General features: G+C 45.4%; 1 protein-coding gene across 3 annotated transcripts in view; it reads left to right on the top strand.

Moving 5' to 3' along the window:
- LOC117355302 (ubiquitin carboxyl-terminal hydrolase CYLD-like) overlaps window positions 1–25,900 on the top strand; it is a 71,481-nt gene that overhangs the window by 16,409 nt on the left and 29,172 nt on the right. For all 3 annotated transcript variants that reach the window (XM_033933626.1, XM_033933625.1, XM_033933624.1), the window contains exons 5-9: window positions 327–520; window positions 9,138–9,300; window positions 13,327–13,462; window positions 14,375–14,485; window positions 24,647–24,738. In XM_033933626.1, the coding sequence (XP_033789517.1) occupies window positions 327–520; window positions 9,138–9,300; window positions 13,327–13,462; window positions 14,375–14,485; window positions 24,647–24,738 (696 nt within the window). The remainder of the gene's footprint in view (window positions 1–326; window positions 521–9,137; window positions 9,301–13,326; window positions 13,463–14,374; window positions 14,486–24,646; window positions 24,739–25,900) is intronic.

Below are 25,900 nucleotides of genomic sequence, written 5' to 3' on the forward strand. Positions count from 1 at the left end.
CGGGGGTGCTAGCGCAGGTGGGGTGAGGTGGCTTTTTTTAATGGGACAGATGGTGCGTGTTTAAGTCACGTAGAACATCTGTTACATTAAAAAAAAGCAGAAACCCTGACAGCAGTGACAGGAGGCTGCTTCTCACTACTGTTAGGGCACTGCACATGTGCAAATCATTTGCATGCAAACTTGATAGTGAATCAATCACTTTTGGAGAATCGACCAACAGTGATTGAATCGCTATCTTTAGTGAATCTAGCCCTTGATCCCTGTGTGGTTTTTCTGCTGTCTCAGTCCTGTGCCGCTCATTATTGCCCTGTTTTTCTGTTCTGTAGTGCTGGAGTCAGACGGCGGACTGGAGCAGGATTTTACCATACGTGACGAGAAAGATGGCAGTGCCAGGTCAAGCACTTTGGGTGTGAACTCCATGGTGCAGATCTCTTTGAACAAAGGGAGCCCCGTCTCGGGGATCATTCGCTGGATTGGGACCCTCCCTACCAGAAGTTCTGTTATGGCTGGAGTGGAGCTGGTGAGTAGGGAGTGTCGAAAAAGAGGGGCATAGTCTGGACGTTAAAGACTCATGCCACCAGCTTTGTCAATTTTGGTGCCTGCAAGTGAGTTTGCCTGGTTTGGAAATAGCCTATATTTAGGTCATAATTTCTGGCAAATTCTATGTAGAGTGCAGTTTAATTTGATCTACGATGAGGAAGATGGGTTATTTTAATCTAAAATTTATAAAACTATTTACTTGCCTAATCTTAAGGCCACTCGAGGCAAAGAACGAAGTGGACAAACTACAGGAATAATATACAATACAGTCTCAATTATTTGACTTAAATGTTTCAAGTTTTATTAAATTTTATTATGTACACAATATCAAATGCTTCAATGCGTATAACATTTTTAAAAAATGGGCAAAACAAAACTCTTTTATACAATTACATACAAATTTTATACATTCTAATGCATGATTGGTACGGAAGGTGAAGGGGATGAACTACAATCTTTAAAGAAAGGAAACATTAAATCCTATAATGTATAAGAGTATTTAACTGTTTTTGATGTTTGGGAATGGAACTTTTGTAAGGGGAGGGAGGGGTTGGGAGGGTTTTCTAACTTGATATCAATTGTTTAGATACTTAGAATATAGATATTGGCTGAAAAGTTATATTTTTAATGATATATGAAAGTTAATCAAGTGTATATTTATAAGTTCGAATGATTTTTCTTATACACTTGTTGTAATATGTAAAAATGAATAAAGAATTTAAAGAAAGGAAACATTTAATGGGAAACACATATGGTGGGTAACACAAAAAAAAAAAAAAATGTATTATCTACGCGTAAATCTGAAAAAACACCATGAACATCTTCTCTCGCACCAAGCAGCATCATGGGGTAAAGACCTAGAACAATTGCTTTCGCCCACTACTTATGAGGAATTTAGGAAACGTCTGAAAACACACCTGTTCCTAAAGTATCTAGACAACTGATCCTCTCTTCTCTCTCCCCTCTATAGCGATTAACTTGTTCTATTGATCATTCTCGCCTCAAAAATGGATTTCCTGTCCTATTAACCCTCTTTCTTCCTCCCCTCTTAAAGTCAATCAATTTGTACCTTTGCTTAATCTTTGTACACCGCATAGAACTTCACGGTATTGCGGTATATAAGCTGTTATTATTATTATTATTAAGATCTAAGAAATTTGGTGATTTGTAAATTATGTTGTCTATTTTTCAAATGCGTTCTTGAACAAGAAACTTGTAAGATAAGTGAAAAGTCGGATAATACAGCATACAGTTTATTATTGTACCATTTATGGTTTATTAAAAACTTAATATTTCAGACAGTGTACAAATTCTCCAACAAGCTATAGAAAAGCCTTCTTTATTCATCTAAAAAAAATCCTCGTATACATAGAAAGAAAGAAAGACAAGCCCCACAAAACCCCGTAACACAATGTTAAAAATTTGTGCCAAATCGCGTAGCATAATGAATTCGTGAATCCCCAACAGAGAGCATATTAAAAGCCAATTCAAAGTAAAGTCTTCAACAAGATCTTAATTTTTTTTTTTAAAAGACCTCTTCGAATATAACTGGGAAACTGTTCCATAAAGATGGAGCTTTCCAGGAAAAGGCATTGGCTCATGTACAAACCCAGCGGGCATTGAAATCAAAGGTACAATCGTTTGATTATCTTGGCTCAAGCACAAAAGTCTTTTAGAAATATAAGAGGTGACTAAATTCTGCAAATACAAAGGCTGATGTGCGAACACTAAAATGTTAAAACAGAATCTAAAAAAGCTAGATAGCTAGTGGAATTTCAGAAAGAACGGAGTAACGTGCCAAATTTCCCACGCCTCCTAATAATGTTATAGCCATATTCTGGATGGTTTGTAAATGCCGAAGACTTGACTTTAGCAACCCAACATATACCATATTACCATAATCAAGTTGTGCAGTAAATAATGAATAAAAGAGGGTTTAGAGGGCTAAATTGTCCAATCAATTTCTGCCGTAGAATGAATACAACGATTTTCTAGAAACAGCAGAGATCTGTTTCAGAAAAGTTCCATTAGAGTTAAAAATGCTTCCTAAATAATAAAAACTAGGTACTACTGAGATCAACATTTCCGCAAATGACCTCCAGTGGAACAAATCTCCACTTTGTTTAGGACATACGTCACCATTATTTTTATATCATTCTGGTGCTAGTTTTGTAGTTGGGTTCCTCCCCTTCACCTTTTGGCAAAGGATCTGGGTATCATTTGAGATAGATGAAACAAGTTTATGGGAGACTTTTACAGGTTGTGAGACCTATTCCTGCATTTTGCTGAAGTTGCTAAAGTCACAGGCTCGTACAAACTGGTTTCAATTCAGATGCTGAGATGCTAATGTGTGGCATGTGAGTGTGTGGATTTTTGCTGTGAAGTTTCTCAAGGACACCAACAAGTGCTGAAAAGACAATGAGCTATTTGACATCCGGGAACCTAAGAACTGATAAAGTGATGCCAGGCTAATGCTGAGGCACTGATATTGATGTACCTGTGTGAAGAATAGAAAATTCAAGAAGAAGAAAGTTCCAGAAGCTATGCCTGTCCAGGGTCCCCCAGGGAAGAATGGAGATGTGGACTAGGAGAGGGTTAGATAGGCAGTTGGTCTCTCCAATAGGGTGATACATATACACAGCCAGGGAAATTGTCTAAGACTATGACACCTTCTGTATAAAACCCCCATGCTTTGGCAGAGTTTCTTTAGAGAAGCTGTGCCATACTTACAGAAATATCTAATTACACAACTGACCTGAAAAGTTCACAAAACCTATGGAGAGTGATCAAACTAAGATATATAAAACTACTCAGAGATGTTGACACTCTATAAGGAAGGCTGAAAAACCTCCCTTGGGTGAAGAGTTCACCTTCCAGTCATTGTTATTTTATACAAAAACTTTGATCACTAACTCCAAATGGTAATGTTTAACATGATTGAAAGGTTTAAAATAGTTTCTTCTTTTGCTGTTATAATTAAAAGTCACTGCATATTATATAGAATGCAATTAGCACTTAACTTCAGCTGGGTTAAGGGATCCCAACGCGGCCCCATGGTTTTGAATTTTCAGCATTTGACCCACCGACTTTCCAGCAGCGAACTGCTTAACTATTAGTCACGAGTCTACAACTATCAGCCTTACTAATCCAGGAGCCTGTTTTGAATACTACCACTCGGGTCCCCTGAGGCAGGGAACGAAACGGGGCCGCGTTGGGACCCCTTAACCCAGCTGAAGTTAAGTGCTAATTGCATTCTATATAATATGCAGTGACTTTTAATTATAACAGCAAAAGAAGAAACTATTTTAAACCTTTCAATCATGCTAACATAGAAACATAGAAATAGACGGCAGATAAGGGCCCACGGCCCATCTAGTCTGCCCACCTTAATGTCCCTCCCCTACCTTTGCCCTGTGAATAGATCCCATGTGCCGATCCCATTTGGCCTTAAAATCAGGCACGCTGCTGGCCTCAATCACCTGTAGTGGAAGACTATTCCAGCGATCAACCACTCTTTCAGTGAAAAAGAATTTCCTGGTGTCACCTCGTAGTTTCCCGCCCCTGATTTTCAACGGATGCCCTCTTGTTGTCGTGGGACCTTTGAAAAAGAAGATATCTTCCTCCGCCTCGATGCGGCCCGTAAGATACTTGAACGTCTCAATCATGTCTCCCCTCTCTCTGTGCTCCTCGAGCGAGTATAGCTGTAATTTGTCAAGCCGTTTTTCGTATGGTAGATCCTTGAGTCCCGAGACCATCCGGGTGGCCATTCTTTGCACCGACTCCAGTCTCAGCACATCCTTGCGATAATGCGGCCTCCAGAATTGCACACAGTATTCCAGGTGGGGCCTCACCATGGATCTATACAATGGCATAATGACTTCCGCCTTACGACTGACAAAACCCCTTCGTATGCAGCCCATGATTTGTCTTGCCTTGGACGACGCCTGCTCCACTTGATTGGCAGACTTCATGTCCTCACTGACGATTACCCCCAAGTCTCGTTCTGCTACCGTTTTTGCTAGGATCTCGCCATTAAGGGTATAAGACTTGCATGGATTCTGGCTGCCCAGGTGCATAACTTTGCATTTTTTGGCATTGAAGTTGAGTTGCCATGTCCTAGACCATCGCTCCAGTAGGAGTAGGTCGTGCATCATGTTGTCGGGCATTGAATCTTCGTCTGTTGTGCATTTGCCCACTACATTACTCAGTTTGGCGTCATCGGCGAATAATGTTATTTTACCTCGAAGCCCTTCTGCCAAGTCTCTTATAAAGATGTTGAATAGGATTGGGCCCAAGACTGAGCCCTGTGGTACTCCACTAATCACCTCCGTCATTTCGGAGGGGGTGCCATTTACCACCACCCTTTGGAGCCTACCTCCAAGCCAGCTCCCAACCCATTTCGTCAATGTGTTACCTAATCCTATAGAACTCATCTTGCTCAGTAACCTGCGGTGTGGTACGCTATCGAATGCTTTGCTAAAGTCCAGGTACACGATGTCCAGGGACTCCCCAATATCCAGCTTCCCTGTCACCCAATCAAAGAAGCTGATCAGGTTGGATTGGCAGGATCTCCCCTTAGTAAATCCATGTTGTCGGGGATCCCGTAGATTCTCCTCATCCAGGATCTTATCTAATTGGTGTTTGATTAGAGTTTCCATTAGTTTGCTCACTATCGATGTTAGACTCACTGGTCTGTAGTTTGCTGTCTCCATCTTTGAGCCTTTCTTGTGCAGTGGAATGACGTTAGCCGTCCTCCAGTCCAACGGGACGCTGCCTGTACTAAGGGAGAGGTTGAAGAGCGCGGACAGTGGCTCCGCCAAGACATCACTCAGCTCCCTAAGCACCCTGGGGTGCAGGTTGTCCGGCCCCATTGCTTTGTTAGCTCAAGGTTAACAAAGCAATGGGGCCGGACATTACCATTTGGAGTTAGTGATCAAAGTTTTTGTATAAAATAACAATGACTGGAAGGTGAACTCTTCACCCAAGGGAGGTTTTTCAGCCTTCCTTATAGAGTTTCAACATCTCTGAGTAGTTTCATATATCTTAGTTTGATCACTCTCCATAGGTTTTGTGAACTTTTCAGGTCTGTTGTGTAATTAGATATTTTCAGCTTCTTTCTGACCTTGAGTTTATACTCAATATCCCTGAATACACCATAGCATACTTACAGAAATATGCTGGCACTGTTTGTATGAGGTTTTTTCTCTCCATTATATATGTCCAAACTGATTTATTTCTGATTTGACAAATGCTGCTATAATACTAATTATTAGAATAAAAAGTTATTTGCTTTGGAATATATAATGTACTCTTGTGGGTTTTATTTTGGGGTCTTTTTTTTCTTCACAACGGATCCCCAGTGAGGTAAAGTAAGCAGCCTTTTACTTCAGTGGTGACCCCGATGTGATGCAATAGCGCCCTCTAGTGGTCACTGAGTGAAGAGAGGAGATAGATTTAATACAATGAAATCTTCCGCCCAATGTGTGGCGGCAGCCAAAAAAGCAAACAGGATGTTGGGAATTATTTAAAAAGGGATGGTTAACAAAACTAAGAATGTCATAATGCCCCTGTATTGCTCCATAGTGCGACCTCTTCTCGAGTATTGCATTCATTTCTGATCTCCTTATCTCAAGAAAGATATACTAGCATTAGAAAAAGTTCAAAGAAGAACGACCAAGATGGTAAAGGGGAAGGAACTCCTCTCGTATGAGGAAAGACTAAAACGGTTAGGGCTCTTCAGCTTGGAAAAGAGATGGCTGAAGGAAGATATGATTGAAGTCTGCAAAATCCTGAGTGGAATAGAAAGGGTACAAGTGGATAGATTTTTCACTCCGTCAAAAATTACAAAGACTAGGGGACACTTGAAGTTTCAGGGAAATACTTTTAAAACCAATAGGAGGAAATATTTTTTCACTCAGAGAATAGTTAAGCTCTGGAACACGTTGCCAGAGGTTGTGGTAAGAGCAGATAGCGTAGCTGGTTTTAAGAAAGTTTTGGACAAGTTCCTGGAGGAAAAGTCCATAGTCTGTTATTGAGAAAGACATCGGCGAAGCCACTGCTTGCCCTGTATTGGTAGCATGGAATATTGCTGCACCTTGGGTTTTGGCCAGGTACTAGTGATCTGGATTGGCCACCGTGAGAACGGGCTACCGGGCTTGATGGACCATTGGTCTGACCCAGCAAGGCTATTCTTATGTTCTTAAATATTGCTCAGTTTGTGACTTTCAAGAATATTTTGTAGTTGTTAGGGTTTGTTTCTGTGTTTGTTTTCCAAACTGGGGGGGCAGAGTGGAAGCTGATGAAGCACCAAATGCCTCTCAAGTCATCTGCTAAAGTCCAGGAGATGGAGCAGAGACAGAGGGAATCTTCTGCTCAGTACCCTCCCAGGGAGTCAGAGGGTTTCCTTGCCAGAACTCAGACTCCAAGTCAGTCACTCCATTGGCGTGTCTCATACAGCCGCCATCTTGGTTCCTTTATATACAAACATCAGAGTCCCATTTTTCAAGCTCACTGCTTCATCTTCTCCAGTCAATAACAGTATGAAGCAGACGTCAAGACAGCAGAACTGAAGCTTCAAAAACACCACATTCCAAAACAGATCTAAGAATGAAGAAAGTGCTGCAAATATAAATAAACAGGAATAGGAGTGCATAAAAGTCACTGTGCACAAGAATCTTACCAGGGAAGTCAGGCTCTCAGGCAAATAATGCTGACTTTGCAGAGCAGCAGCGTGTCGGGTCCAAAAATTGCTCAAAGCAGTTTGCAGAGACTCCATCTGATACAGAATGCTGCTGCTAAGCTTATTTTCGGTAAGAGTAAATTTGACCATGTAACTTTATTGCTCAAAGAATTACATTGGCTTCCAGTGCATCTTACAATCCACTTTAAATGCATTTGTATTGCATTTAAGATCCTATTTGGCATTTTCACTGCTCTGGTCCCTTTAGACTGGAATGTGCACAGATCTCATCTTGCCAGAAGTTCTCAAAAATTTAAACTTTTATTTCCTTCCCTTAGGGGTAAAAATAGATCTATCAGGAGATTCAGTTACTCTTTCGCTTTTAAACTGACAGAGCTTTGGAATAATTTACCGCTTGCATTAAGAAGTTTGGGACCCTTCTTCCTATTCCGGAAAGCTCTGAAGACTTTCTTGTTTTCTAAACATTTTGAAAATTAACAGTGCCAGCATATTTCTTTTCATTTAAATTTCCCGCTTTTTGTCCTTTTGTATTATGTTACCATTTATTATTAACCAAGTCAAGCTCCATTTGGTTGATGACTCGGTCTTTAAAACTATAACCCCTTCTTTTACGAAACCACGTTAGCAGTTTCTAGCAAGGGGAGCCGCTTGAAAGACCCCCCGCTGCTCCCAATGCTCATAGGAACTCATTGAGTGTCGGGAGCAGCATGGGCCATTCAACGCAGCTCCCTCACTGCAAAAGTGAGGTCTCGGGTCCAAACATTATGGTTCTCTGGTAGAGAAGCACAGTCTCAGATCAAAACTGTCTCCCTCACCGCAAAAGCAAGGTTCTAGGTTGTAGGCCTTTGTAAAGCAGCAGCGTGTCAGGACCAAACATTGCTACCATGCTGTAAAAGTAAGGCCTGTGCTCAAAACATCTTTAATGTTCACTTCAACATTTCCTTCACCTTCATTCGGTGCTCAACAAGCATGGTTAGAAGCAGCATCTCAGATCAAAGAATGGTCCCCTCGCTGCAAACCTGGAGGCCAAGGTCCAAAAATTGCTGTACATACTGGAACTTGAAAATATGGCTTCCTTGCAGCGAGTGAAGCCAGAAAACAGGAAGAGAACCTGCATGCTTCTTAACGGCAATATGATGACCAGGAAGGTCTGTTGGATATGCCGGATGGCCAGATTAGTGAAGGTCGGATAACTGAGACTAAGAAACCATTTAAAAGTTAGGGATGTACAAAAGCCTCAGATATTTCTACCTGTGCCCACTCTTGTTCAGCTCTTGAGTGATGGGTTGCAAGGCTAGGGCAAATATTCTCACATGAAGGCTGAGGTTTCAAAGGATGGATTCTCAAGTGAAGGATTGTGGAATTTTAAGAGTCTGTTCCCCCCCCCCCCCCATTTCCACAATCCATCCTTTGATCTCTTAGCCTTCATATATTTGCAGTAACCTTGCGACAGACTGTGGGATTGAGGAATTAGTTCTTGGGTGAGCTATGTGTGGCTTTAGGAGATGGCATTGAGAGATGGGTTCTTGGCCATGGATCATAGAGCTAAGAATGAGTTCCCATGGACATATTGTGGAACTGGGTAAGGGTTTCCTGGGTGATAACTCTTGGAGTTGGGGAAAGAGCTCTTGGGTAGGGGATGGATTGGAGAGCTGGGGGACAGTTTCTTGTGTAATGGCTCACAGAGCTGAGGGAAAGGCTTTCAGGGTGCCATTAGGGGATAAGCTCTTGGGATTAGAGGGTTCGAAGAAGGGCTGATGGTGATGGGTAACAGATTTGAGGGAAGGAGTCTTGGGTGATGGGCTTGAGTGTTAAAGAAGGGACCCAGTAAAGAGAATTTCCATAGGATGGAGGAACCACTTAGCTTTCTTCAAATAACATTGCTTCTCTCTCTCAGGATGAAGATAAGGGGATGACTGATGGCAACCTCCTTGGGAAACAGTACTTTTCCTGTCTCCCACAAAGGGGCATATTTGTGAAACTGCAAAGCTGCCAGCCTGATGTGCGCTTCCAGTCTGAAGCTGCTACCCTACGCCCTGAAATGGATTCATCCAGCTGCAGTAAGTTTTCAGATGTGATGGTAGTATTCCTTGTTCAACCTGACAGATGTGTAGGAGCCTGGGAGCACACCCTGTAAAGTGGGAGAGCCTGTAGATGGGTCATTCCATGTCAATTCAACCAAAATTTGAAACCTCACAATTTCAGAAATAGATGATGATCTACCAGAATGGAAGCTGGGGGAAGAGAGTGGCGCGGTGGTTAAAACTATAGCCTCAGCACCCCCCAAGCTTCCCCTTGTGACCCTGGGCAAGTCACTTAATCCCCCCCTTGCCCCAGGTACATTAGATAGATTGTGAGCCCACCAGGACAGACAGGGAAAAATGCCCAAGTACCTGAATAAATTTATATAAAACTGTTCTGAGTTCTTCTGGGAGAACGGTATAGAAAATTGAATAATTAAGATGAAAACCTGCAAACTTTCAGAATTCTAGCTTCAGTGATTTTTGACATATTGGCTTTTATCCAGCTTGGGGTGGGTGTGGGATCAGCAATAATAATAATAATAATAAATTTATTTTTGTATACCGCCATACCCAGGGAGTTCTAGGCGGTTCACAACAATCAGATGAAAATACATACAGCGCGGTTGGAATTGGAGAACATAACAACGTAATCAAAGAGACAAATTAGTCTTACGTTTACAATTTAGGTGGGTAGGGTTGAATACAGTGTATGCAGTAAGAGAATACATTGAAAAGAGAAGGGGATAGAAGCATAGAAGGTTAAATGGGGGGGGCAACCATCATAATGGAGAGGGGAGGGAAGAGGGGAAGACATTACGGAAAAGGTGGGAGCCGTTAAAGAGGTGGGGGCATTAAGGACTTGGTCTGTTGAAAAGTAGGGTTTTGATCTGTTTTCTAAAGTTGAGATATGATGGGGCATCGAGTATGATTTGGGCGAGCCATGAGTTTAGCTTGGCCGCTTGAAAGGAGAAGGTCCTTTCGAAGAATCATTTGAGTTGACACGATTTCAATGAGGGAAAAGTGAACAGGTTTATTCTGCGGGAGCTCTTATAACTGTAGTTCAGGTTGAAGTGAGGGTAAAGCTAATCCAGTGACATACCAAATGTAGTTTTGTAGCAGATGCATGAGAACTTAAACAGAACTCTGGATTCGAATGGCAGCCAGTGCAACTTGTGGTAGAAAGGGGATATGTGTTCCCATTTCTTCAAGCCAAAGATGAGACGGACGGCAGTATTTTGGACCTACCTCAGCTTCCTGGTGATTTTCTTGAAGGTGCCTAAGTATATGATGTTACAGTAGTCCAGGATACTCAGGATAGAAGATTGGACCAACAGGCTAAAAGAGGCGTCATCGAAGTATTTTTTAATGGTGCGTAGTTTCCAAAGTACCAAGATACTTTTCTTAAATACTAGGTCGGTGTGTTTCTCCAGTGTGAAATGCTTGTCTAAAGTGACACAGTTTGCAGCTACTTAATAACTCTGCCGTTGTGTCCTACAACTGTGAAATTTGTACCACTTATTCAGAATTTTGTGTAGATTCAGAAATTGCAACCCAATTTGAGCTGGGACACATGGTTTCTGAGATATTAATGGTCAAAAATGGGATTTTATTTGATCTCATATAACAAAATACCAATGTTCAGCAATCAATTGTGCCAAAAGATACTAAAGGAAAAGTTTTCATATTTTATATGTTACTAACACTGGTTAAAATTAGCTGGAAGCTATAGTTTTCCTGTTATGCCTCACTGAAAATTGTCATACTCTTTGAGTCCAATTCAGAGGCGGTTTTCATCATGCAGGACATGTAGTACAAAAATTAGCTTTACATTAGAATGTACAAGAACAATCCTTTCATTTTGCTTGCCTGCCATTTAAACAGGGGTGATATGATAGAGGTCTATAAAATACTGAGTGGAGTGGAAACGGTAGGTGTGAATCGCTTGCTCACTCTTGCCAAAAATACTAGGACTAGGGGCATGTGATGAACCTACTAAGTAGTAGATTTCTTCACACAACGTATAAGAACATAAGAATAGCCTTAGTGGGTCAGACCAATGATCCATCAGGCCCAGTAGCCCATTCTCACGGCGGCCAGTTCTTGGACAAAACCCAAAGAGTAGCAACATTCCCTGCAGAATCCCCAAAGAGTAGCAACAGTCCCTGCAGAATCCCCAAAGAGAAGCAACAGTCCCTGCAGAATCCCTGAAGAGTAGCAACATTCCCTGCAGAATTCCCAAAGAGAAGCAACAGTCCCTGCAGAATCCCCAAAGAGTAGCAACATTCCCTGCAGAATCCCCAAAGAGTAGCAACATTTCATGCTACCAATTCAGGGTAAGCAGAGGCTTCCTCCATGTCTTTCGCAATAACAGACTATGGACTTTTCCTCCAGGAAATTGTCCAAACCTTTCTAGTTGTCTGCCTTCTTGTTGCCAAGAAAGTTTTTCACAACAAGAACAAACCAAAAACTGATATTTTGGAAATCAAAATGGACCCAAATAAATAGATTGTTAGAAAATCCAGTAGCCTTGACACTCATTCACTCATTGTGAAACCATGTAATACACAGCCCTGTAACTCTGTTACTATCACTTGATGTTCAATGCTATACTCTGTAATTCGCTGTCTGTACAGTTTCTCTTCATTGTAAACCGCTTAGAAGTCGCAAGATTGTTGGTGGTATATAAGAATAAAGTTATTATTATATGATACTATTTTATTTGGCATGTCAATGAGAGCAAAAAGTCAGATTTCTGCAAATAACAACAAGCTTTTATTTATTTTGACTGGAGTTGCCATTCAACAGATTACATTCAATTGGAAAAATCAGAACAGATTAAATTACAGTTTTTGGTGGAGTTCTGTATGTCATATATATAAAATGGAAAGAACATTAGCAATACAGAGAGGATATTTTGGTAAATTTCAAGAGGTTTGGGACCATTAACAGACTTTTGTAATGAGCAATAAACATGTTCCCATAATAAGATAATTGAAATGAGGGGATGGGAATAGGTGGGTGGGATAGTTTTTTAAAAAAAATATTTTATTAAATCATATAATGTATAATATAATATATGAATATTTTTGATGTATTAGGGATGGAAAGGGTGGTTAAATTTCATGATTTTCAGATGATATTATAGCAAATCAAGTGATGTTTTACAATTTAAATGTTATTTCCTGTTTCACTTGATGTAAGTTATAAAAACGAATAAAAATTAAAAAAAAAAAAAAAAGAACAAATGAAGACCAGGCACATGATTCCATTTCATTCATTGATGCTATGAAATATGGGTCATTTATAAGTTGTCTGATCTGTGGACCATCTAAAATTCCTGCCTTCAGTTTTTCCATGGTAAGTCCAGGTAACGTATTTAGTGCACGAACCGTCTTTATTCAAAGCCTTTACAAATTGTTTCATCAGGCCTAGCTTTATATGTAGTGGTGGCAGTAGGATTCTATCTCATGGCACCAAAGGTTCACTGGTACATTTTGTCCTCCAACAACCATATATTCCCTCGGAGGCCAATCTTTTTTTTTTTTGCCCATTGTTCATGTTTGGGTCTTTTAAGTAACGGTAAAAATATTAATATATTCAACCATATCTAAGAAACTAGAGCTGATGCAAGTCTATCCAATGTAATTTTCTGAATCAGCACCCAAAATAACCCCAGGATCAGGTTAAAAAAAAAAACAAGTCGCCAATAATTTTTTTGTTGTTGTTGGCCTGTGTAATTCATTTTCTCTTTTTTTAAAATTAGAACAGAAACTCCAATTATCCTAAATTCATAAACATTGGCTAATAAAATCTGCATGTCTGTGATTTAAACATGCAGTTTCAAATCTTGCTCTTTCTTTAATTTATTTTTACTTTTTATTTCAGTAAAGTATGTATCCTAATGCAGCATCGGGGCAAAACTTGGCCATGTCAGGTATTAGTTGATTGTGGAAGGACTTTGGGATTTTTATGGATGTTTGCTTGTATCAGCATTGTATGTTTTTTCAGGTTTTGTGTTCTGAATAGTCTCTTGTGAGACACCCATTTTTTCTTATGTTGTAGGTGGCTTGGAGAGTTCTGCAGTGCTGGAGAATTCACCTCCACTCAGGAATGGACTGGCAGAAAACATTTTGCATGGCAGGATGAAGGGCATCCAGGGGCACTGCAATTCCTGCTACATGGATGCTGCACTCTTCAGGTATAGGTCATGCAGTGTTTTCATCCTCTTGCAGACCACGTAGAACAAAATCTTTTCCAGAGAAAGGAAAATGGTAAAACCAGAGGGCATAATTTAAGGTTGAGGGGTGGTAGATTCAAGAGTAATGTTAGGAAATTCTCCTTTACGGAGAGGGTGGTTGATGTGTGGAACGCACACCTGAGGAAGGAGGTGGAGGAGAAAACGGTGACAGAGTTCAAACAAGCATGGGATGAACACAGGATCTCTAATCAGAAAATAATGGGTATACATTAAAGGAACTAAAGCCAGTACAGGGCAGGCTTTCACAGCCTGTGTCCCGTATATGGACATTCAGTTGAGGACGGGCTGGGGAGGGTTTCGATGGCCGGGACGGTTAAGATAGGCTGGAGTGAGCTTTGATGAAGACTACCGGACAGGGCTCTGGGTTTCTGGGCTAGAAATATCTAAATTGTTTAAACTAAATAATTAATTTATGTATGGCTGGGCAGACTGGATGGGCCACTCTGGTCTTTATCTGCCGTCATTTACTATGTTACTAAGACCAGCCTTCTTCCCAGCAGCAACCCTCAGCAAAGCCAGGGGTCTGAAAAAAAAACAAACCAAAAACCACAGCCATATTTTGGGCCAAGTGGACTGCGTTCTGATGACATTAACATAAGAGAGAGTGTGCTTACGCTGAGAAAACACTGTTAATAAGTACAGGGATTCACAAAGATTTTTAACGAACCATCTGCACAGCACTAGCTCACTGTCACTCACTGCTCTGGCTCCTGGAATCCCATATATTCCTGCCCAGTTAAGACAGCTGACTGTCCTACAGCAAGTGAAGGCCCAACACATGCAATGCTATGCAAAGCCCACATCCTAATGCCCTCCAGTGTAAGAATATGTGGGGTTTAATCTCTTCTGCAGCCTCTTCTCATGCAGCTCCGTGCTGGACTCCATGCTCTTCAAACCCTCCCAGCCCCCCGATGACCATATCCAGATGATCTTGCGGAATGAGATTGTCAATCCTCTCCGTCGGTAAGTGGACTTGGCTATTTAATAACTGAAGTGGTAGGTTGATATGTCTTCGATGTTTCAGAGTGCTCAGGCTTTTACAGCAACAGCAGTGGGTGTATTCAGACATTAATGATTGCACTGGGTGTTAATTTCTACAGCAGGTGTGCGTGGGTTTTAATAATCCCTGGGGTGAGTATGCTCAAGTTCTGACCAGCAGCAGTGAATGTGCTCAGATATTACAATCTGCTTTGTTCAGTTTACTAAAGCATTAATAATTGTGATACTAGGGGGGATGCTTGGCTGGGGGGGGGAGGGAAATGTGTTTGGGGGGTGTCTGTTGCTGCTCTGGGTGTGATTGGTGTGCATGGTTTTTAGAGTAGGGCTGGGGGGATGTCTATTCTGTTGTTTTCGGGCGCAACTAAAAATAGGTGGAGTTTGCACAGACTTCGGGTGGAGATTTTTCAGGCCTCCTGCTGTTTCTGGATGGTTGTGACTATACCAGTTGTTTTTATATATATTGTGGTATCTGATTGTATGCTCTGGCATTGTTGTCGCCTGATTGTTTGTGTTGCTTCACTGTTAATAAACATATGTTTAAAAAAAAAAAATAATTGTGATACTGACAGTCATTTTAGAATCATCTAGATCAGGGGTGTCCAAATCGGGGGGGCCGCACAAATGCGCAAACACTGCAGCAAGACAGAGGAGGGGAGCCAGCAAGACGGTAAACACCAGGGGGCAGCAGAGGAAAACACTGCATCACCCTTAACCGGGGCCGCACAAAATCCTTCACGGGGCTGCAGGTTGGACAGCCCTGATCTAGATATATGTGACATTTACATGTCACTTACATGTGGAAATAGCCATATTAGGAAGCTGCTATTGTATGTACAATGGGGACAAATTTTTCTCCGTCCCTGCGGGATCTCATTTTCCCGTCCCTTTCTGGCAAGTTCTTTTCTTGTCCTTGCTCCATTCCTGCAAACTCTATCCTCATCTGCACAACCCTCAAATACTTTAAGATCATAAGTGTTTGAGGCTTGTGCGATTAAGGCACTGCTTACGTGAATGGGGCAGGGACAGCGACAGAACTCAGGGGGACGGGGACAAATTTGTCCCCATGTCATTTTCTAATAGATTTAAAGGGGAGTTCAGGTATAGGGGAAGAGAGGGTTTTGGAAGTGAGATGTTATAAGAAAACAGATCTCTTAACAGGTTTTCATTCCTCTTTGTTTTTTAGAGGAAAAGGGGTTATCTATAGAGTTGGGAGAGGGATGGGTTGGTATATGTTTGTAAAACTGATAAGACTTTGTTGCATTGCTCTTTTCTATTTTATTTTTATGTGGTCTGGGTGTGATTAAAAATATGTCCTTCCCATTTTGCAATGAGACAACACATCTAAATTGAAAAATATCCACAACTGAGGCATGTGAAAAGGCCATCTCCTAGTTGGGGAACTGGTTGAATGGAAGGTGACAGAGGGTAATGGTCAATGGAGCTCTCTCTGAGGAAAGGGATGTTACCAGTGGTGAGCCGCAAGATTTGGTTCTTGGATCTGCTCTTTTTAACATTTTTGTAAGTGATATTTCTGAAGGGTTGTCTGTTGAGATTTGCATCTTTGCCTATGATACTAAAATCTGCAATAGAGTAGACACCCCTGATGGTGTGGATAACATGAGGAAAGATCTAGTGAAGCTTGAAGAATAGTCCAGAATTTGACAGCTAAAATTTAATGCTAAGAAATGCAGGGTAATGCATTTGGGCTGCAAAACTCCGAGGGAGAGTATAGTTTAGGCGTGAAGAACTTTTGTGCACAAAAAAGGAGCGTGCTTTGGGTGTGATTGTATGTGATGATCCTAAGGTGGCCAAACAGGTAGAAAAGGCGACAGTGAAAGTTAGACGGATGCTTAGATAAATAGGGAGAAAAATGGCTTGTAGGAAAAGGGAGATAATAATGCCTTTGTCTCTGGTGAGATCTCATTTAGGGTACTGTGTAGAGAGATTTGGAGATAGCACCTTCAGAAATATATAAACAAGATGGCTTCCAAAATGGTCAGTGGTCTTTTTTATAAAACATATGGAGATGGACTTTAAGTTATCCCAGGACAAGCAGGCATGATATTCTCACATGTGGGTGACGTCATCTACGGAGCCCCGATGCGGAAGCATTTTCAAGCAAACTTGATTGAAGATTTAAGTTTGCTCTGCTGCTCCACGCATGCGTGCCTTCCTGCTCCACTAGGGGGTGCATCCCCTCGTGGTCTCCAGTTCAAAATTTTCCGCGAGCCTAGAAGACGTGTTTTTCAGGCTCTGCCCCAACTGCCTTCTAGCACCGCGATTTTTTCTTGTTTTTTCACGATTAAGTCGCTGTGCGTGAATTCCTTACCTTTTTACTTGATTCCTGCTTCGTTTTCAACGACCCGGAGGCTTCCGGGTCCCCGTGGCCGCGTGGCTAATCGAGCCGCGGCTACTTTCGATTTAATGTCCCGGCCTTTGACCGGCTTTAAAAAGTGCACCCGGTGCGAGCGGCTTCTTTCTCTCACAGACCCGCATCGCCGGTGCATCCTTTGTCTGGGGGCGACTCATCCAACCGACTCCTGCCCCCAGTGCGCTATTTTCCAAAACCGGGCCCTCCGCCGAAGAAAAGCCCGCATGGCGGATCTTTTCACCCCGGACCAACCCCCCACTTCGGCCTCGAGGTCGGCCCTGGCCTCGGCCCCGGCCTTGACCTCGGCCCCGGAAACCTCGGCATCGCCTCGAGACTCGACCCCGAAGTCCTCGGGACAACAGAAAGCCTCGGCTCCGGGTAAGTCCCCTCTTCCCTCTTCAGGTTCTGTAACAGCGAAGAAGCCAGCCTCGGGGACAACGGCGACGCATGGCGGAAGCCCCATGCTTACAGCCCCGCCTAAGCCCTCCAAGCCTTCGGGCCGTGCCTCCACCACACGGGAATACTCTGATACGAGGTCGCCCCCGGTGGAGCGCACAGAGGCAGGGGACATGCCTTCGATGCTGTCCGTGCCCGTCTTCCAGGACCTACTCCGAGCGATGATCACGTCGGAGCTGTCCGCTGCAATAGCCCAGTTTCAATCGGCCTCGACCTCGAATGCGCCAGACCAACCTGAGCCTCGCACCGAACAACCTCGAGGAAAGGTGCGCAATTCTCGCCGCATCCCATCCTCCTCGGACTCCTCGCCGAGACGCCCGAGACATTCCCCCTCTGCGGACCGCCGAGGGGCAAAACGTCGGGCTAGAACGACAGAAACCTCGAACCGCCGTACCTCCAAGAAGGCCCGAGGTTCACCAACCCTACGAGGCCGTTCCCCCACACCTCGTACAGGACCACTAAGGGTGGCTGAGTTATCACTCTCCAACCCGCGTATCCTCCGAACTCCCCCTCGGACGCATTCTCCGAGGGAGTCCGGATCAAGGTCACCAACCCGACATCGATCGGTACCCTTAACCCCGGCATCGTCTCCGAGGGGCTCCTCGAGACGCCGAAGATCGACAACCCCGGAACACTCTCACAGTGCTTCCCCAACCTCGGAGCATGGATCAGAGCATGAACCTCGATACTCGAGGGAAGCCTCCTTATCCTTCTCCACCCGGCGAAGGTCTCGTTCCCTGACCCCGCACGGGGCTCCGGGGACATCCCGCCCATCCTTCACTCGCTTTGTCCAAGACATGGGCCAAGCATTGGACTTAGATCTCCAGTCCGACTCCAGATACTCTAAAGAGTACCTGGCGGAGCTGGATATGCCATCACTGCCCAGAGAGTCCCTCCGCTTACCACCTAACCCGGTACTCCAACAGGCCTTCTTCAGGAACCTGGAGACCCCCTACATGGTCACGGCCGTACCCTCCAAAATGGAGGCCAAGTACCGCACAGTACCTTATCCGGGATTCGAGCAACCACAGCTCTCCCACCAATCGCTGCTGGTGGAATCCTCCTTGAAAAAGGCTCACCCGTCCCGTGTCTCAGCGGCGGTACCCCCAGGCCGGGAAGGCCGAACCCTGGACAAGTTCGGCAGGAGACTATACCAAAATGCAATGATGGCCTCTAGGGTGCAAAGCTACACTTTCACCTTCACATCATACCTCAAACACCTCATTGGACTATTGAGAGCCTTTGAGACTGACCTACCGGCCTCCCGACAGGAAACGTTCGGCCTGCTTTTAGAGTCCCTCTCCAACCTGCGCCTTCATCTATTCCACGCGGCCTACGATGGCTTCGAACTCTCCTCCAGAGAAGCCGCCTTCGCTATCGCCATGCGCCGACTAGCTTGGCTGCGCCTGGTCGACATGGACCCCAACTTACAGGACCGGTTAGCAAACCTCCCCTGCGTGGGAAAGGAATTGTTCGATGACACTATCGAGGCGGCGACAAAACGCCTCTCCGAACATGAACGCTCATTTGCCTCCCTTGTCCGGCAAAAGCCCAAACCGCCAGCGCCCAGGCCATACAGGGCCCCTCCGCGCCGCTACCCACAAAAGTCCACCCCCGCTTTCTCGCGGCCCCCACCCAGACGTCCGCAAGCCCATCACAGGGCCATGCCCAAGTCCCAACCGCCCGCGACCACCAAACCATCCCCGTCCTTTTGACGGGACACGCGGAAGGGGGCGGGCCCCCTCCGCCATAGTCCCAGACCACCTTCCCATCGGAGGTCGACTCAAAGCCTTTTACCCTCGCTGGGAACAACTCACGACGGACGCATGGGTCCTTGGCGTGATCTCATCAGGGTACTCTCTCAACTTTCGGGCCATTCCCCCGGACAACCCCCCAAGGAATTGCCCTCCCAACAGGACTCAGCTACCTCTACTCCTCTCCGAAGCTCGAGACCTGCTTCGCCTGAGAGCAGTGGAGAAGGTCCCCCCCGACCAACGGGGGAAGGGCTTCTACTCCCGTTACTTTCTGGTACCGAAAAAAACGGGAGACCTACGCCCAATACTAGACTTGAGACGCCTCAACAAATTCCTGGTACGGGAAAAGTTTCGGATGCTCTCACTACCAACACTCTACCCCCTGATCGACGAGGGCGACTGGCTCTGCTCCCTCGATCTCAAGGAGGCGTACACACATGTCCCAGTGCACCCCGCTCACCGCAAGTTTTTGCGTTTCCAAGTAGGGGACTGGCACCTACAATACCGAGTCCTCCCCTTCGGACTAGCATCATCACCTCGGGTCTTCACCAAGTGCCTCGTGGTGGTAGCAGCAACCTTACGCTCCCAGGGCCTCCAGGTATTCCCCTACCTGGACGACTGGCTAATCAAAGCCCCGTCCAAAGAAGGGGCTATCTCAGCGACCCAACAGACTATTACCTATCTACAAAGTCTGGGGTTCGAAATAAACTTCCCAAAATCTCAACTACGCCCCTCACAATCCCTACAGTTCATCGGGGCCACGCTGGACACGGTTCGCCTCCGCTCCTTCCTCCCCCCTCCGCGCCTGGAGGCGTTAGTAAGTCTGAGCCGAAGGATCTCTCGGCTGACCTCAGTATCAGCCCGACAGATGATGATCCTCCTGGGCCACATGGCCTCCACCGTCCATGTCACACCCTTCGCCCGCCTCCATCTGAGAATCCCTCAATGGACCCTGGCGTCTCAATGGCGTCAAGACCGGGACCCGATCGACCACTCAGTGACAGTGACTCCTTCATTGCAACGATCGCTCCGCTGGTGGGCCGACTCTTCAAATCTTTCCAAAGGTTTGCTCTTCCTCACCCCACCCCACAGCAAGGTACTCACCACGGACTCGTCGGAGTACGCTTGGGGAGCCCATCTGGACGGCCTGCGCACCCAAGGAATGTGGTCAGCACAAGACCGACGCTGCCACATCAACGTGCTAGAACTTCGGGCCATCTACCTCGCAGCAGTAGCCTTCCAACATCTGCTCCGCGACCGAGTGGTTCTCATCCGAACCGACAATCAAGTAGCGATGTACTACGTAAACAAACAAGGGGGCACAGGATCTTGGCCCCTTTGCCGGGAAGCTCTGCGCCTCTGGAAATGGGCAATCTCCAACAACACCTTCCTTCGGGCGGTGTACATACAAGGAGAACAAAACTGCCTGGCGGACAGACTCAGCCGCCTCCTCCAGCCACACGAGTGGTCACTACACTCTCAGGCCCTACGAGGAGTGTTCGAACGGTGGGGGACGCCTCAAATAGACCTGTTCGCGTCCCCTCACAACCACAAGCTGCCTCTCTTCTGCTCCCGGATATACTCCCCGGACCGGCTCGAGGCCGACGCCTTCCTCCTCGATTGGGAGGGAAGGTTCCTGTACGCGTTCCCGCCGTTCCCTCTGATACTGCGGACGCTTATCCACCTGAAAACGGTACAAGCCACCCTGATCCTGATTGCCCCTCGCTGGCCACGCCAGCCGTGGTTTTCCCTTCTACTTCGACTCAGTGTCAGAGATCCACTGCCTCTGCCTCTGTTTCCCTCTCTACTGTCACAGGGTCAGGGTTCACTGTTACATCCCAATCTTCAATCTCTTCATCTGAATGCTTGGTTTCTCTCCCCCTGACTGCTCTCCCCGTGTCTCAATCAGTCAAGGAGATATTGGAGGCCTCTAGAAAAACCTCGACGAGAACCTGCTACTCCCAAAAGTGGACCAGATTCTCAACCTGGTGCTCCTCCCACAGCCAGGACCCGGTGTCGGTCCCCGTCCCCCTGGTCCTTGATTATCTACTTCAACTATCTCATTCCGGCCTAAAGACCAACTCCATTCGAGTACACCTCAGTGCGATTGCGGCCTTTCATCAGCCCCTGGAAGGGAAAGCCCTCTCGCTCCATCCCTTAGTCACTCGCTTCATGAAGGGCCTGCTGAACGTCCACCCCCCTCTCAAACCTCCCCCGGTGGTTTGGGACCTTAACGTGGTTCTGGCTCAACTAATGAAACCTCCATTTGAGCCCCTAGACAAATGCCATCCAAAATTCCTCACTTGGAAGGTAATTTTCCTACTTGCACTCACGTCCGCACGGCGGGTTAGTGAGCTACAAGCCCTGGTAGCGGACCCACCCTTCACGGTATTCCATCACGACAAGGTGGTACTCCGCACCCATCCAAAGTTCCTACCTAAAGTAGTGTCTGATTTCCATCTAAATCAGTCCATTGTCTTACCTGTGTTTTTCCCCAAGCCCCACTCTCACCCCGGAGAAGTGGCGCTCCACACTCTTGACTGCAAAAGAGCGTTGGCCTTTTACCTCCAACGCACTCAACCACACCGGAAAGTCCCACAACTGTTTTTGTCCTTCGACCCAAACCGGTTAGGTCACCCAGTTTCCAAACGCACCTTGTCCAACTGGTTGGCCGATTGCATCTCCTTTTGCTACGCTCAGGCTGGTCTCGCGCTGAATGGTCGAGTAACGGGACACAAAGTCCGAGCGATGGCAGCCTCCGTAGCCTTCCTCAGGTCAACACCTATTGAGGAAATCTGCAAGGCTGCCACATGGTCTTCGGTTCATACCTTCACCTCCCACTACTGTCTGGACTCCCTGTCCAGAAGCGATGGCCGATTCGGCCAATCGGTGTTGCGAAATCTATTTGCTTAAATTGCCAACTTCCCTCCATCCCTCTGCAGTAAGCTTGGAGGTCACCCACATGTGAGAATATCATGCCTGCTTGTCCTGGGATAAAGCACAGTTACTTACCGTAACAGGTGTTATCCAGGGACAGCAGGCATATATTCTCACAACCCACCCACCTCCCCGAGGTTGGCTTCTTGGCTAGCTAAGTGAACTGGAGACCACGAGGGGATGCACCCCCTAGTGGAGCAGGAAGGCACGCATGCGTGGAGCAGCAGAGCAAACTTAAATCTTCAATCAAGTTTGCTTGAAAATGCTTCCGCATCGGGGCTCCGTAGATGACGTCACCCACATGTGAGAATATATGCCTGCTGTCCCTGGATAACACCTGTTACGGTAAGTAACTGTGCTATCTCAACAGGAGGTATGATGCCTTGTACAAGACTCTGGTGAGACCTCATTTAGAATACAGTGGTGCCTCGCATAACGGCCGCCTCGCACAGCGGACGCTGCGCACAACGAACTTTATGTCGTGATCCGTATAACGTACTTCGTTTCACACAACGAAGTCGCCCGAGCTGCATCCTTCCGGGGTTCCTGCGGGGTTGGATCGCAGCGGGGTTGGTCGAGGGTAGTCTCCTTCTCCTTACCTGCCCTGTCGCAGCACACAGCCGAACGGAAATCTTCCCGATGTCAGCGCTGACGTCGGAGGGAGGGCTTAAGCAAAGCCCTCCCTTCCTCCGACGTCAGCGCTGACATCAGGAAGACTTCCGGTCGGCTGTTTGCGGCTGCGGCAGGGCAGGTAGGAAGAAGGCAATGGCGAACGAAAGAGGGGGGAGGGGGCGGTCCGCCCCGAAGAATGTGCACAGCTGGTCAGGTCCCCCGATCGACCGACAACAGGCCCGGCCGACAAACCTCCCTGCCCTGTAGCCGCGAATCTAAATTACCTCTTACAGCAGCTTCAATAATCCAGCTGCTGTAAGAAGGTAATTTAGATTCGCGGCTACAGGACAGGGAGATTTGTCCGACCGGGCCTGTTCTGTTGTCGGTCGGGTGCAAAAGCGCCACAAAGGTGGAGGCAGGGAGGGAGGAAAGGTGGAGTGGAGAAGAAAAGACGCTTAAGGGGGGAGAAGGCCGCTGAAAGCACATGGTGGAGCAGGGGATGAGAGGGAGGGAGAGAAGGGGAAATATTGGACAAGGGCAGAAGGGATGCTAAATCATAGGGTGACAGGCAGAGAGAACAACAGGAAAAAGAGTGGAAGCAATCTTGAACCCTGAGGGTGAGGGCAGAGAGAGGTGGTGAGATGATTGATCATGGGGAGAGGGACAAAAGGGAATAGAGATGGGATAGGAAGATAGTGGAAGTAAAAGGACAGGGAGATGTATGTTTTTAGATGTATCTAAATAAAAATAATAACAAAAAATTTATCTTTTTTATGTCATCTTAGCATATTTTATGCTGCAGAACGAATTATTTTTTTTTACATGTATTCCTATGGGAAAACGCGTTTCACATAACGAACGTTTCACATAACAAACTTGCTCCTGGAACCAATTAAGTTCGTTGTGTGAGGCACCACTGTACTGTTCTGGAGGCCACACCTTCAAAAAGATATAAACAGGATGGAGTCTGTCCAGGGGAAGGCTACTAAAATGGTGCGTGGTCTTCATCATAAGGCATATGGGGACAGACTTATAGATTTCGATATGTATACTTTGGAGGAAGGGTGAAAAATGGGAGATATGATAGAGATGTTTAAATACCTATGTGGCATAAATGCGCATGAGGCAAAACTCTTTCAATTGAAAGCAAAACTCTGATATGAGGGGGCATAGGATGAAGGTGAAAGGGGATAGATTCAGAAGTAACCTCGGAAAATACTTTTTCACGGAAAGGCTGGTGAATGAATGGAATGGCCTCCTGGTTGATATAGATGAAAAAATGTGTTTGAATTCAAGAAAGCTTGGGATAAGTACATTAGATCTCTAAGGAAAAGGAAGGGATAGTTGATAGCATGGATTGACAGACTAGGTAGGCCATATGGTCTTTTGAAAACACTCCTCTTTGACAGCTCAGAAATAAACCTATCCACATCTTATTCTGGATGTAGACAATAATCCCTCCCTGACAACTGAGCTTTTTCTCATTGCCTTCTTCTCCTCCCTCACTTTTAAAGCCCCCCTTTTTAACCCCTATGTAAGTCGCCTAGAGCCTGAATAGGTATGAGCGATGCACAAATGGAAGATTCGATTCGATTTATCTGCCTTCATGTTTCTCTGTTTTTCCTCCTCCACCATTGTCTCTAGGCATAGAGGCAGTGGAGCTGGGCTTCCTTCTGGACCTGCACATGGAACAGGGAGCATATCTGTCTGAAAATGGTACCCTGAAGGTTCAGAACTTCCAAAGCCTATTTTGATCTTTAGAACATTCCCCTCTTACACCTTTCTTTGTCATTTAGTATTCAAGTGTCCAACAGTGAATGAACTTGATCTGTGCTAGCAAGAGAAACTGGAGTATTAATGGGCATGGCGATGAGCGTACTTTGGATATTAATGAATACTTGTTGCATCAACTGAGGAGGCTTCACCTGGATCAGTTCCTCTCAAAAGGAGGATACAGCTTTCCAAAAGATCACGTCACCTTTCTCTGTGTCTTAGGAGGGGGTTTGTGTCTGCCAAAAGTGTGATGAAACTCAGACACCAGCTGACTGAGGAAAGCCAGTGTCCAAGCTTCAGTACTGCTGAGAAAGGTAAGGGGGCATTCTTACGTCAACGCTCCTGAGACCGTGTCTTCTTTTTCTGAGAATTGCAAGGGAAATCTCTAGTTCTGCGGGAGATATCTCTTCTGCCTCAGAATTTATCACCTCAGTGGTTGGTACTTCTGGAATTAGTTGCCATATATACTCAAATATAAACCGAGGTAACCTCTCCCCCCAAAAAAAGGTTGACTCAAATATAATCCGAGGTTAGAAATGTGGGTATATTGAGTGTCATTTGTCATCCCCAACAGAACACCTGGTCTCAGTTACACATGCAGAAAACCAGAAAAAAAATCCTTTCAAATACAAACCCACAAACTAAAAGTACGATTGTATACAAACGAAACCCTAATATGCAGACTCTGCAGACAGTACACCACAAGAGAACTAGAAAGAAAGGCATTTCTTCCTGAACAGTTCAAAATATAAAACAACAGATTTAAATTTTCAAAGTTGACATATTTCAATCACTAAATTGAAAATAAAAACCATTTTACTACCTTTGTTATCTGGCGATTTTTTTTTATTTTTTTTGGTCATCTTATTCCAAGGCCTCCTTATGCATTTGCTGTTATTTTCCTCTCCTTCTTCACTTTTTGCACTACATCCTTCTTTGGCATTGATTTTCATATTCATTTTTCTTCCATTTTTCTGCAACATCTCCTTCCTCTTGCTGCCCATGGCCTCCCTTGCACCGTTCCTTTGATGCAGTTCACTCAAGCAGAAACAGGAAGTTGCTTCAGAGGGGAGTGGACTGTGACAAAAGAAAAGTACAGAGGAGGCCACCATCTTTGGTACTCCTATCCTCCACTAACCACTGCTCCCTGCCCCAGACTGACATCGCACTTAAAGTCTCGATGCTCCAGAAGCTGAAGCCAATGCTCTGTGCTGGACTGAAGGGCCTTGAGTGTCTGTGTGTGCTCTAGGCTTGCTGGACTCCCTTCGAGAATCCCGGAGAGGGAGGATCCATCAGGCCTTGAGCATGCGCAGATGCTCAAGGCCCTTCAGCCCAACACAGAGTGTCGGTGTCAGCTTCCAGAGCATTGGGACTGTAAGTGTGATGTCGGTCTGGGGCAGGGGAGAACGGGTAGTGGAGGATAGGAGTACTTGTCAATGTGGGGGGGGGGGGGTGGAAGGAGTGATAGTCATTGGG

This window comes from Geotrypetes seraphini, chromosome 2 (genome assembly GCF_902459505.1).
Source record: "Geotrypetes seraphini chromosome 2, aGeoSer1.1, whole genome shotgun sequence".
Lineage (NCBI taxonomy): Eukaryota > Metazoa > Chordata > Amphibia > Gymnophiona > Dermophiidae > Geotrypetes > Geotrypetes seraphini.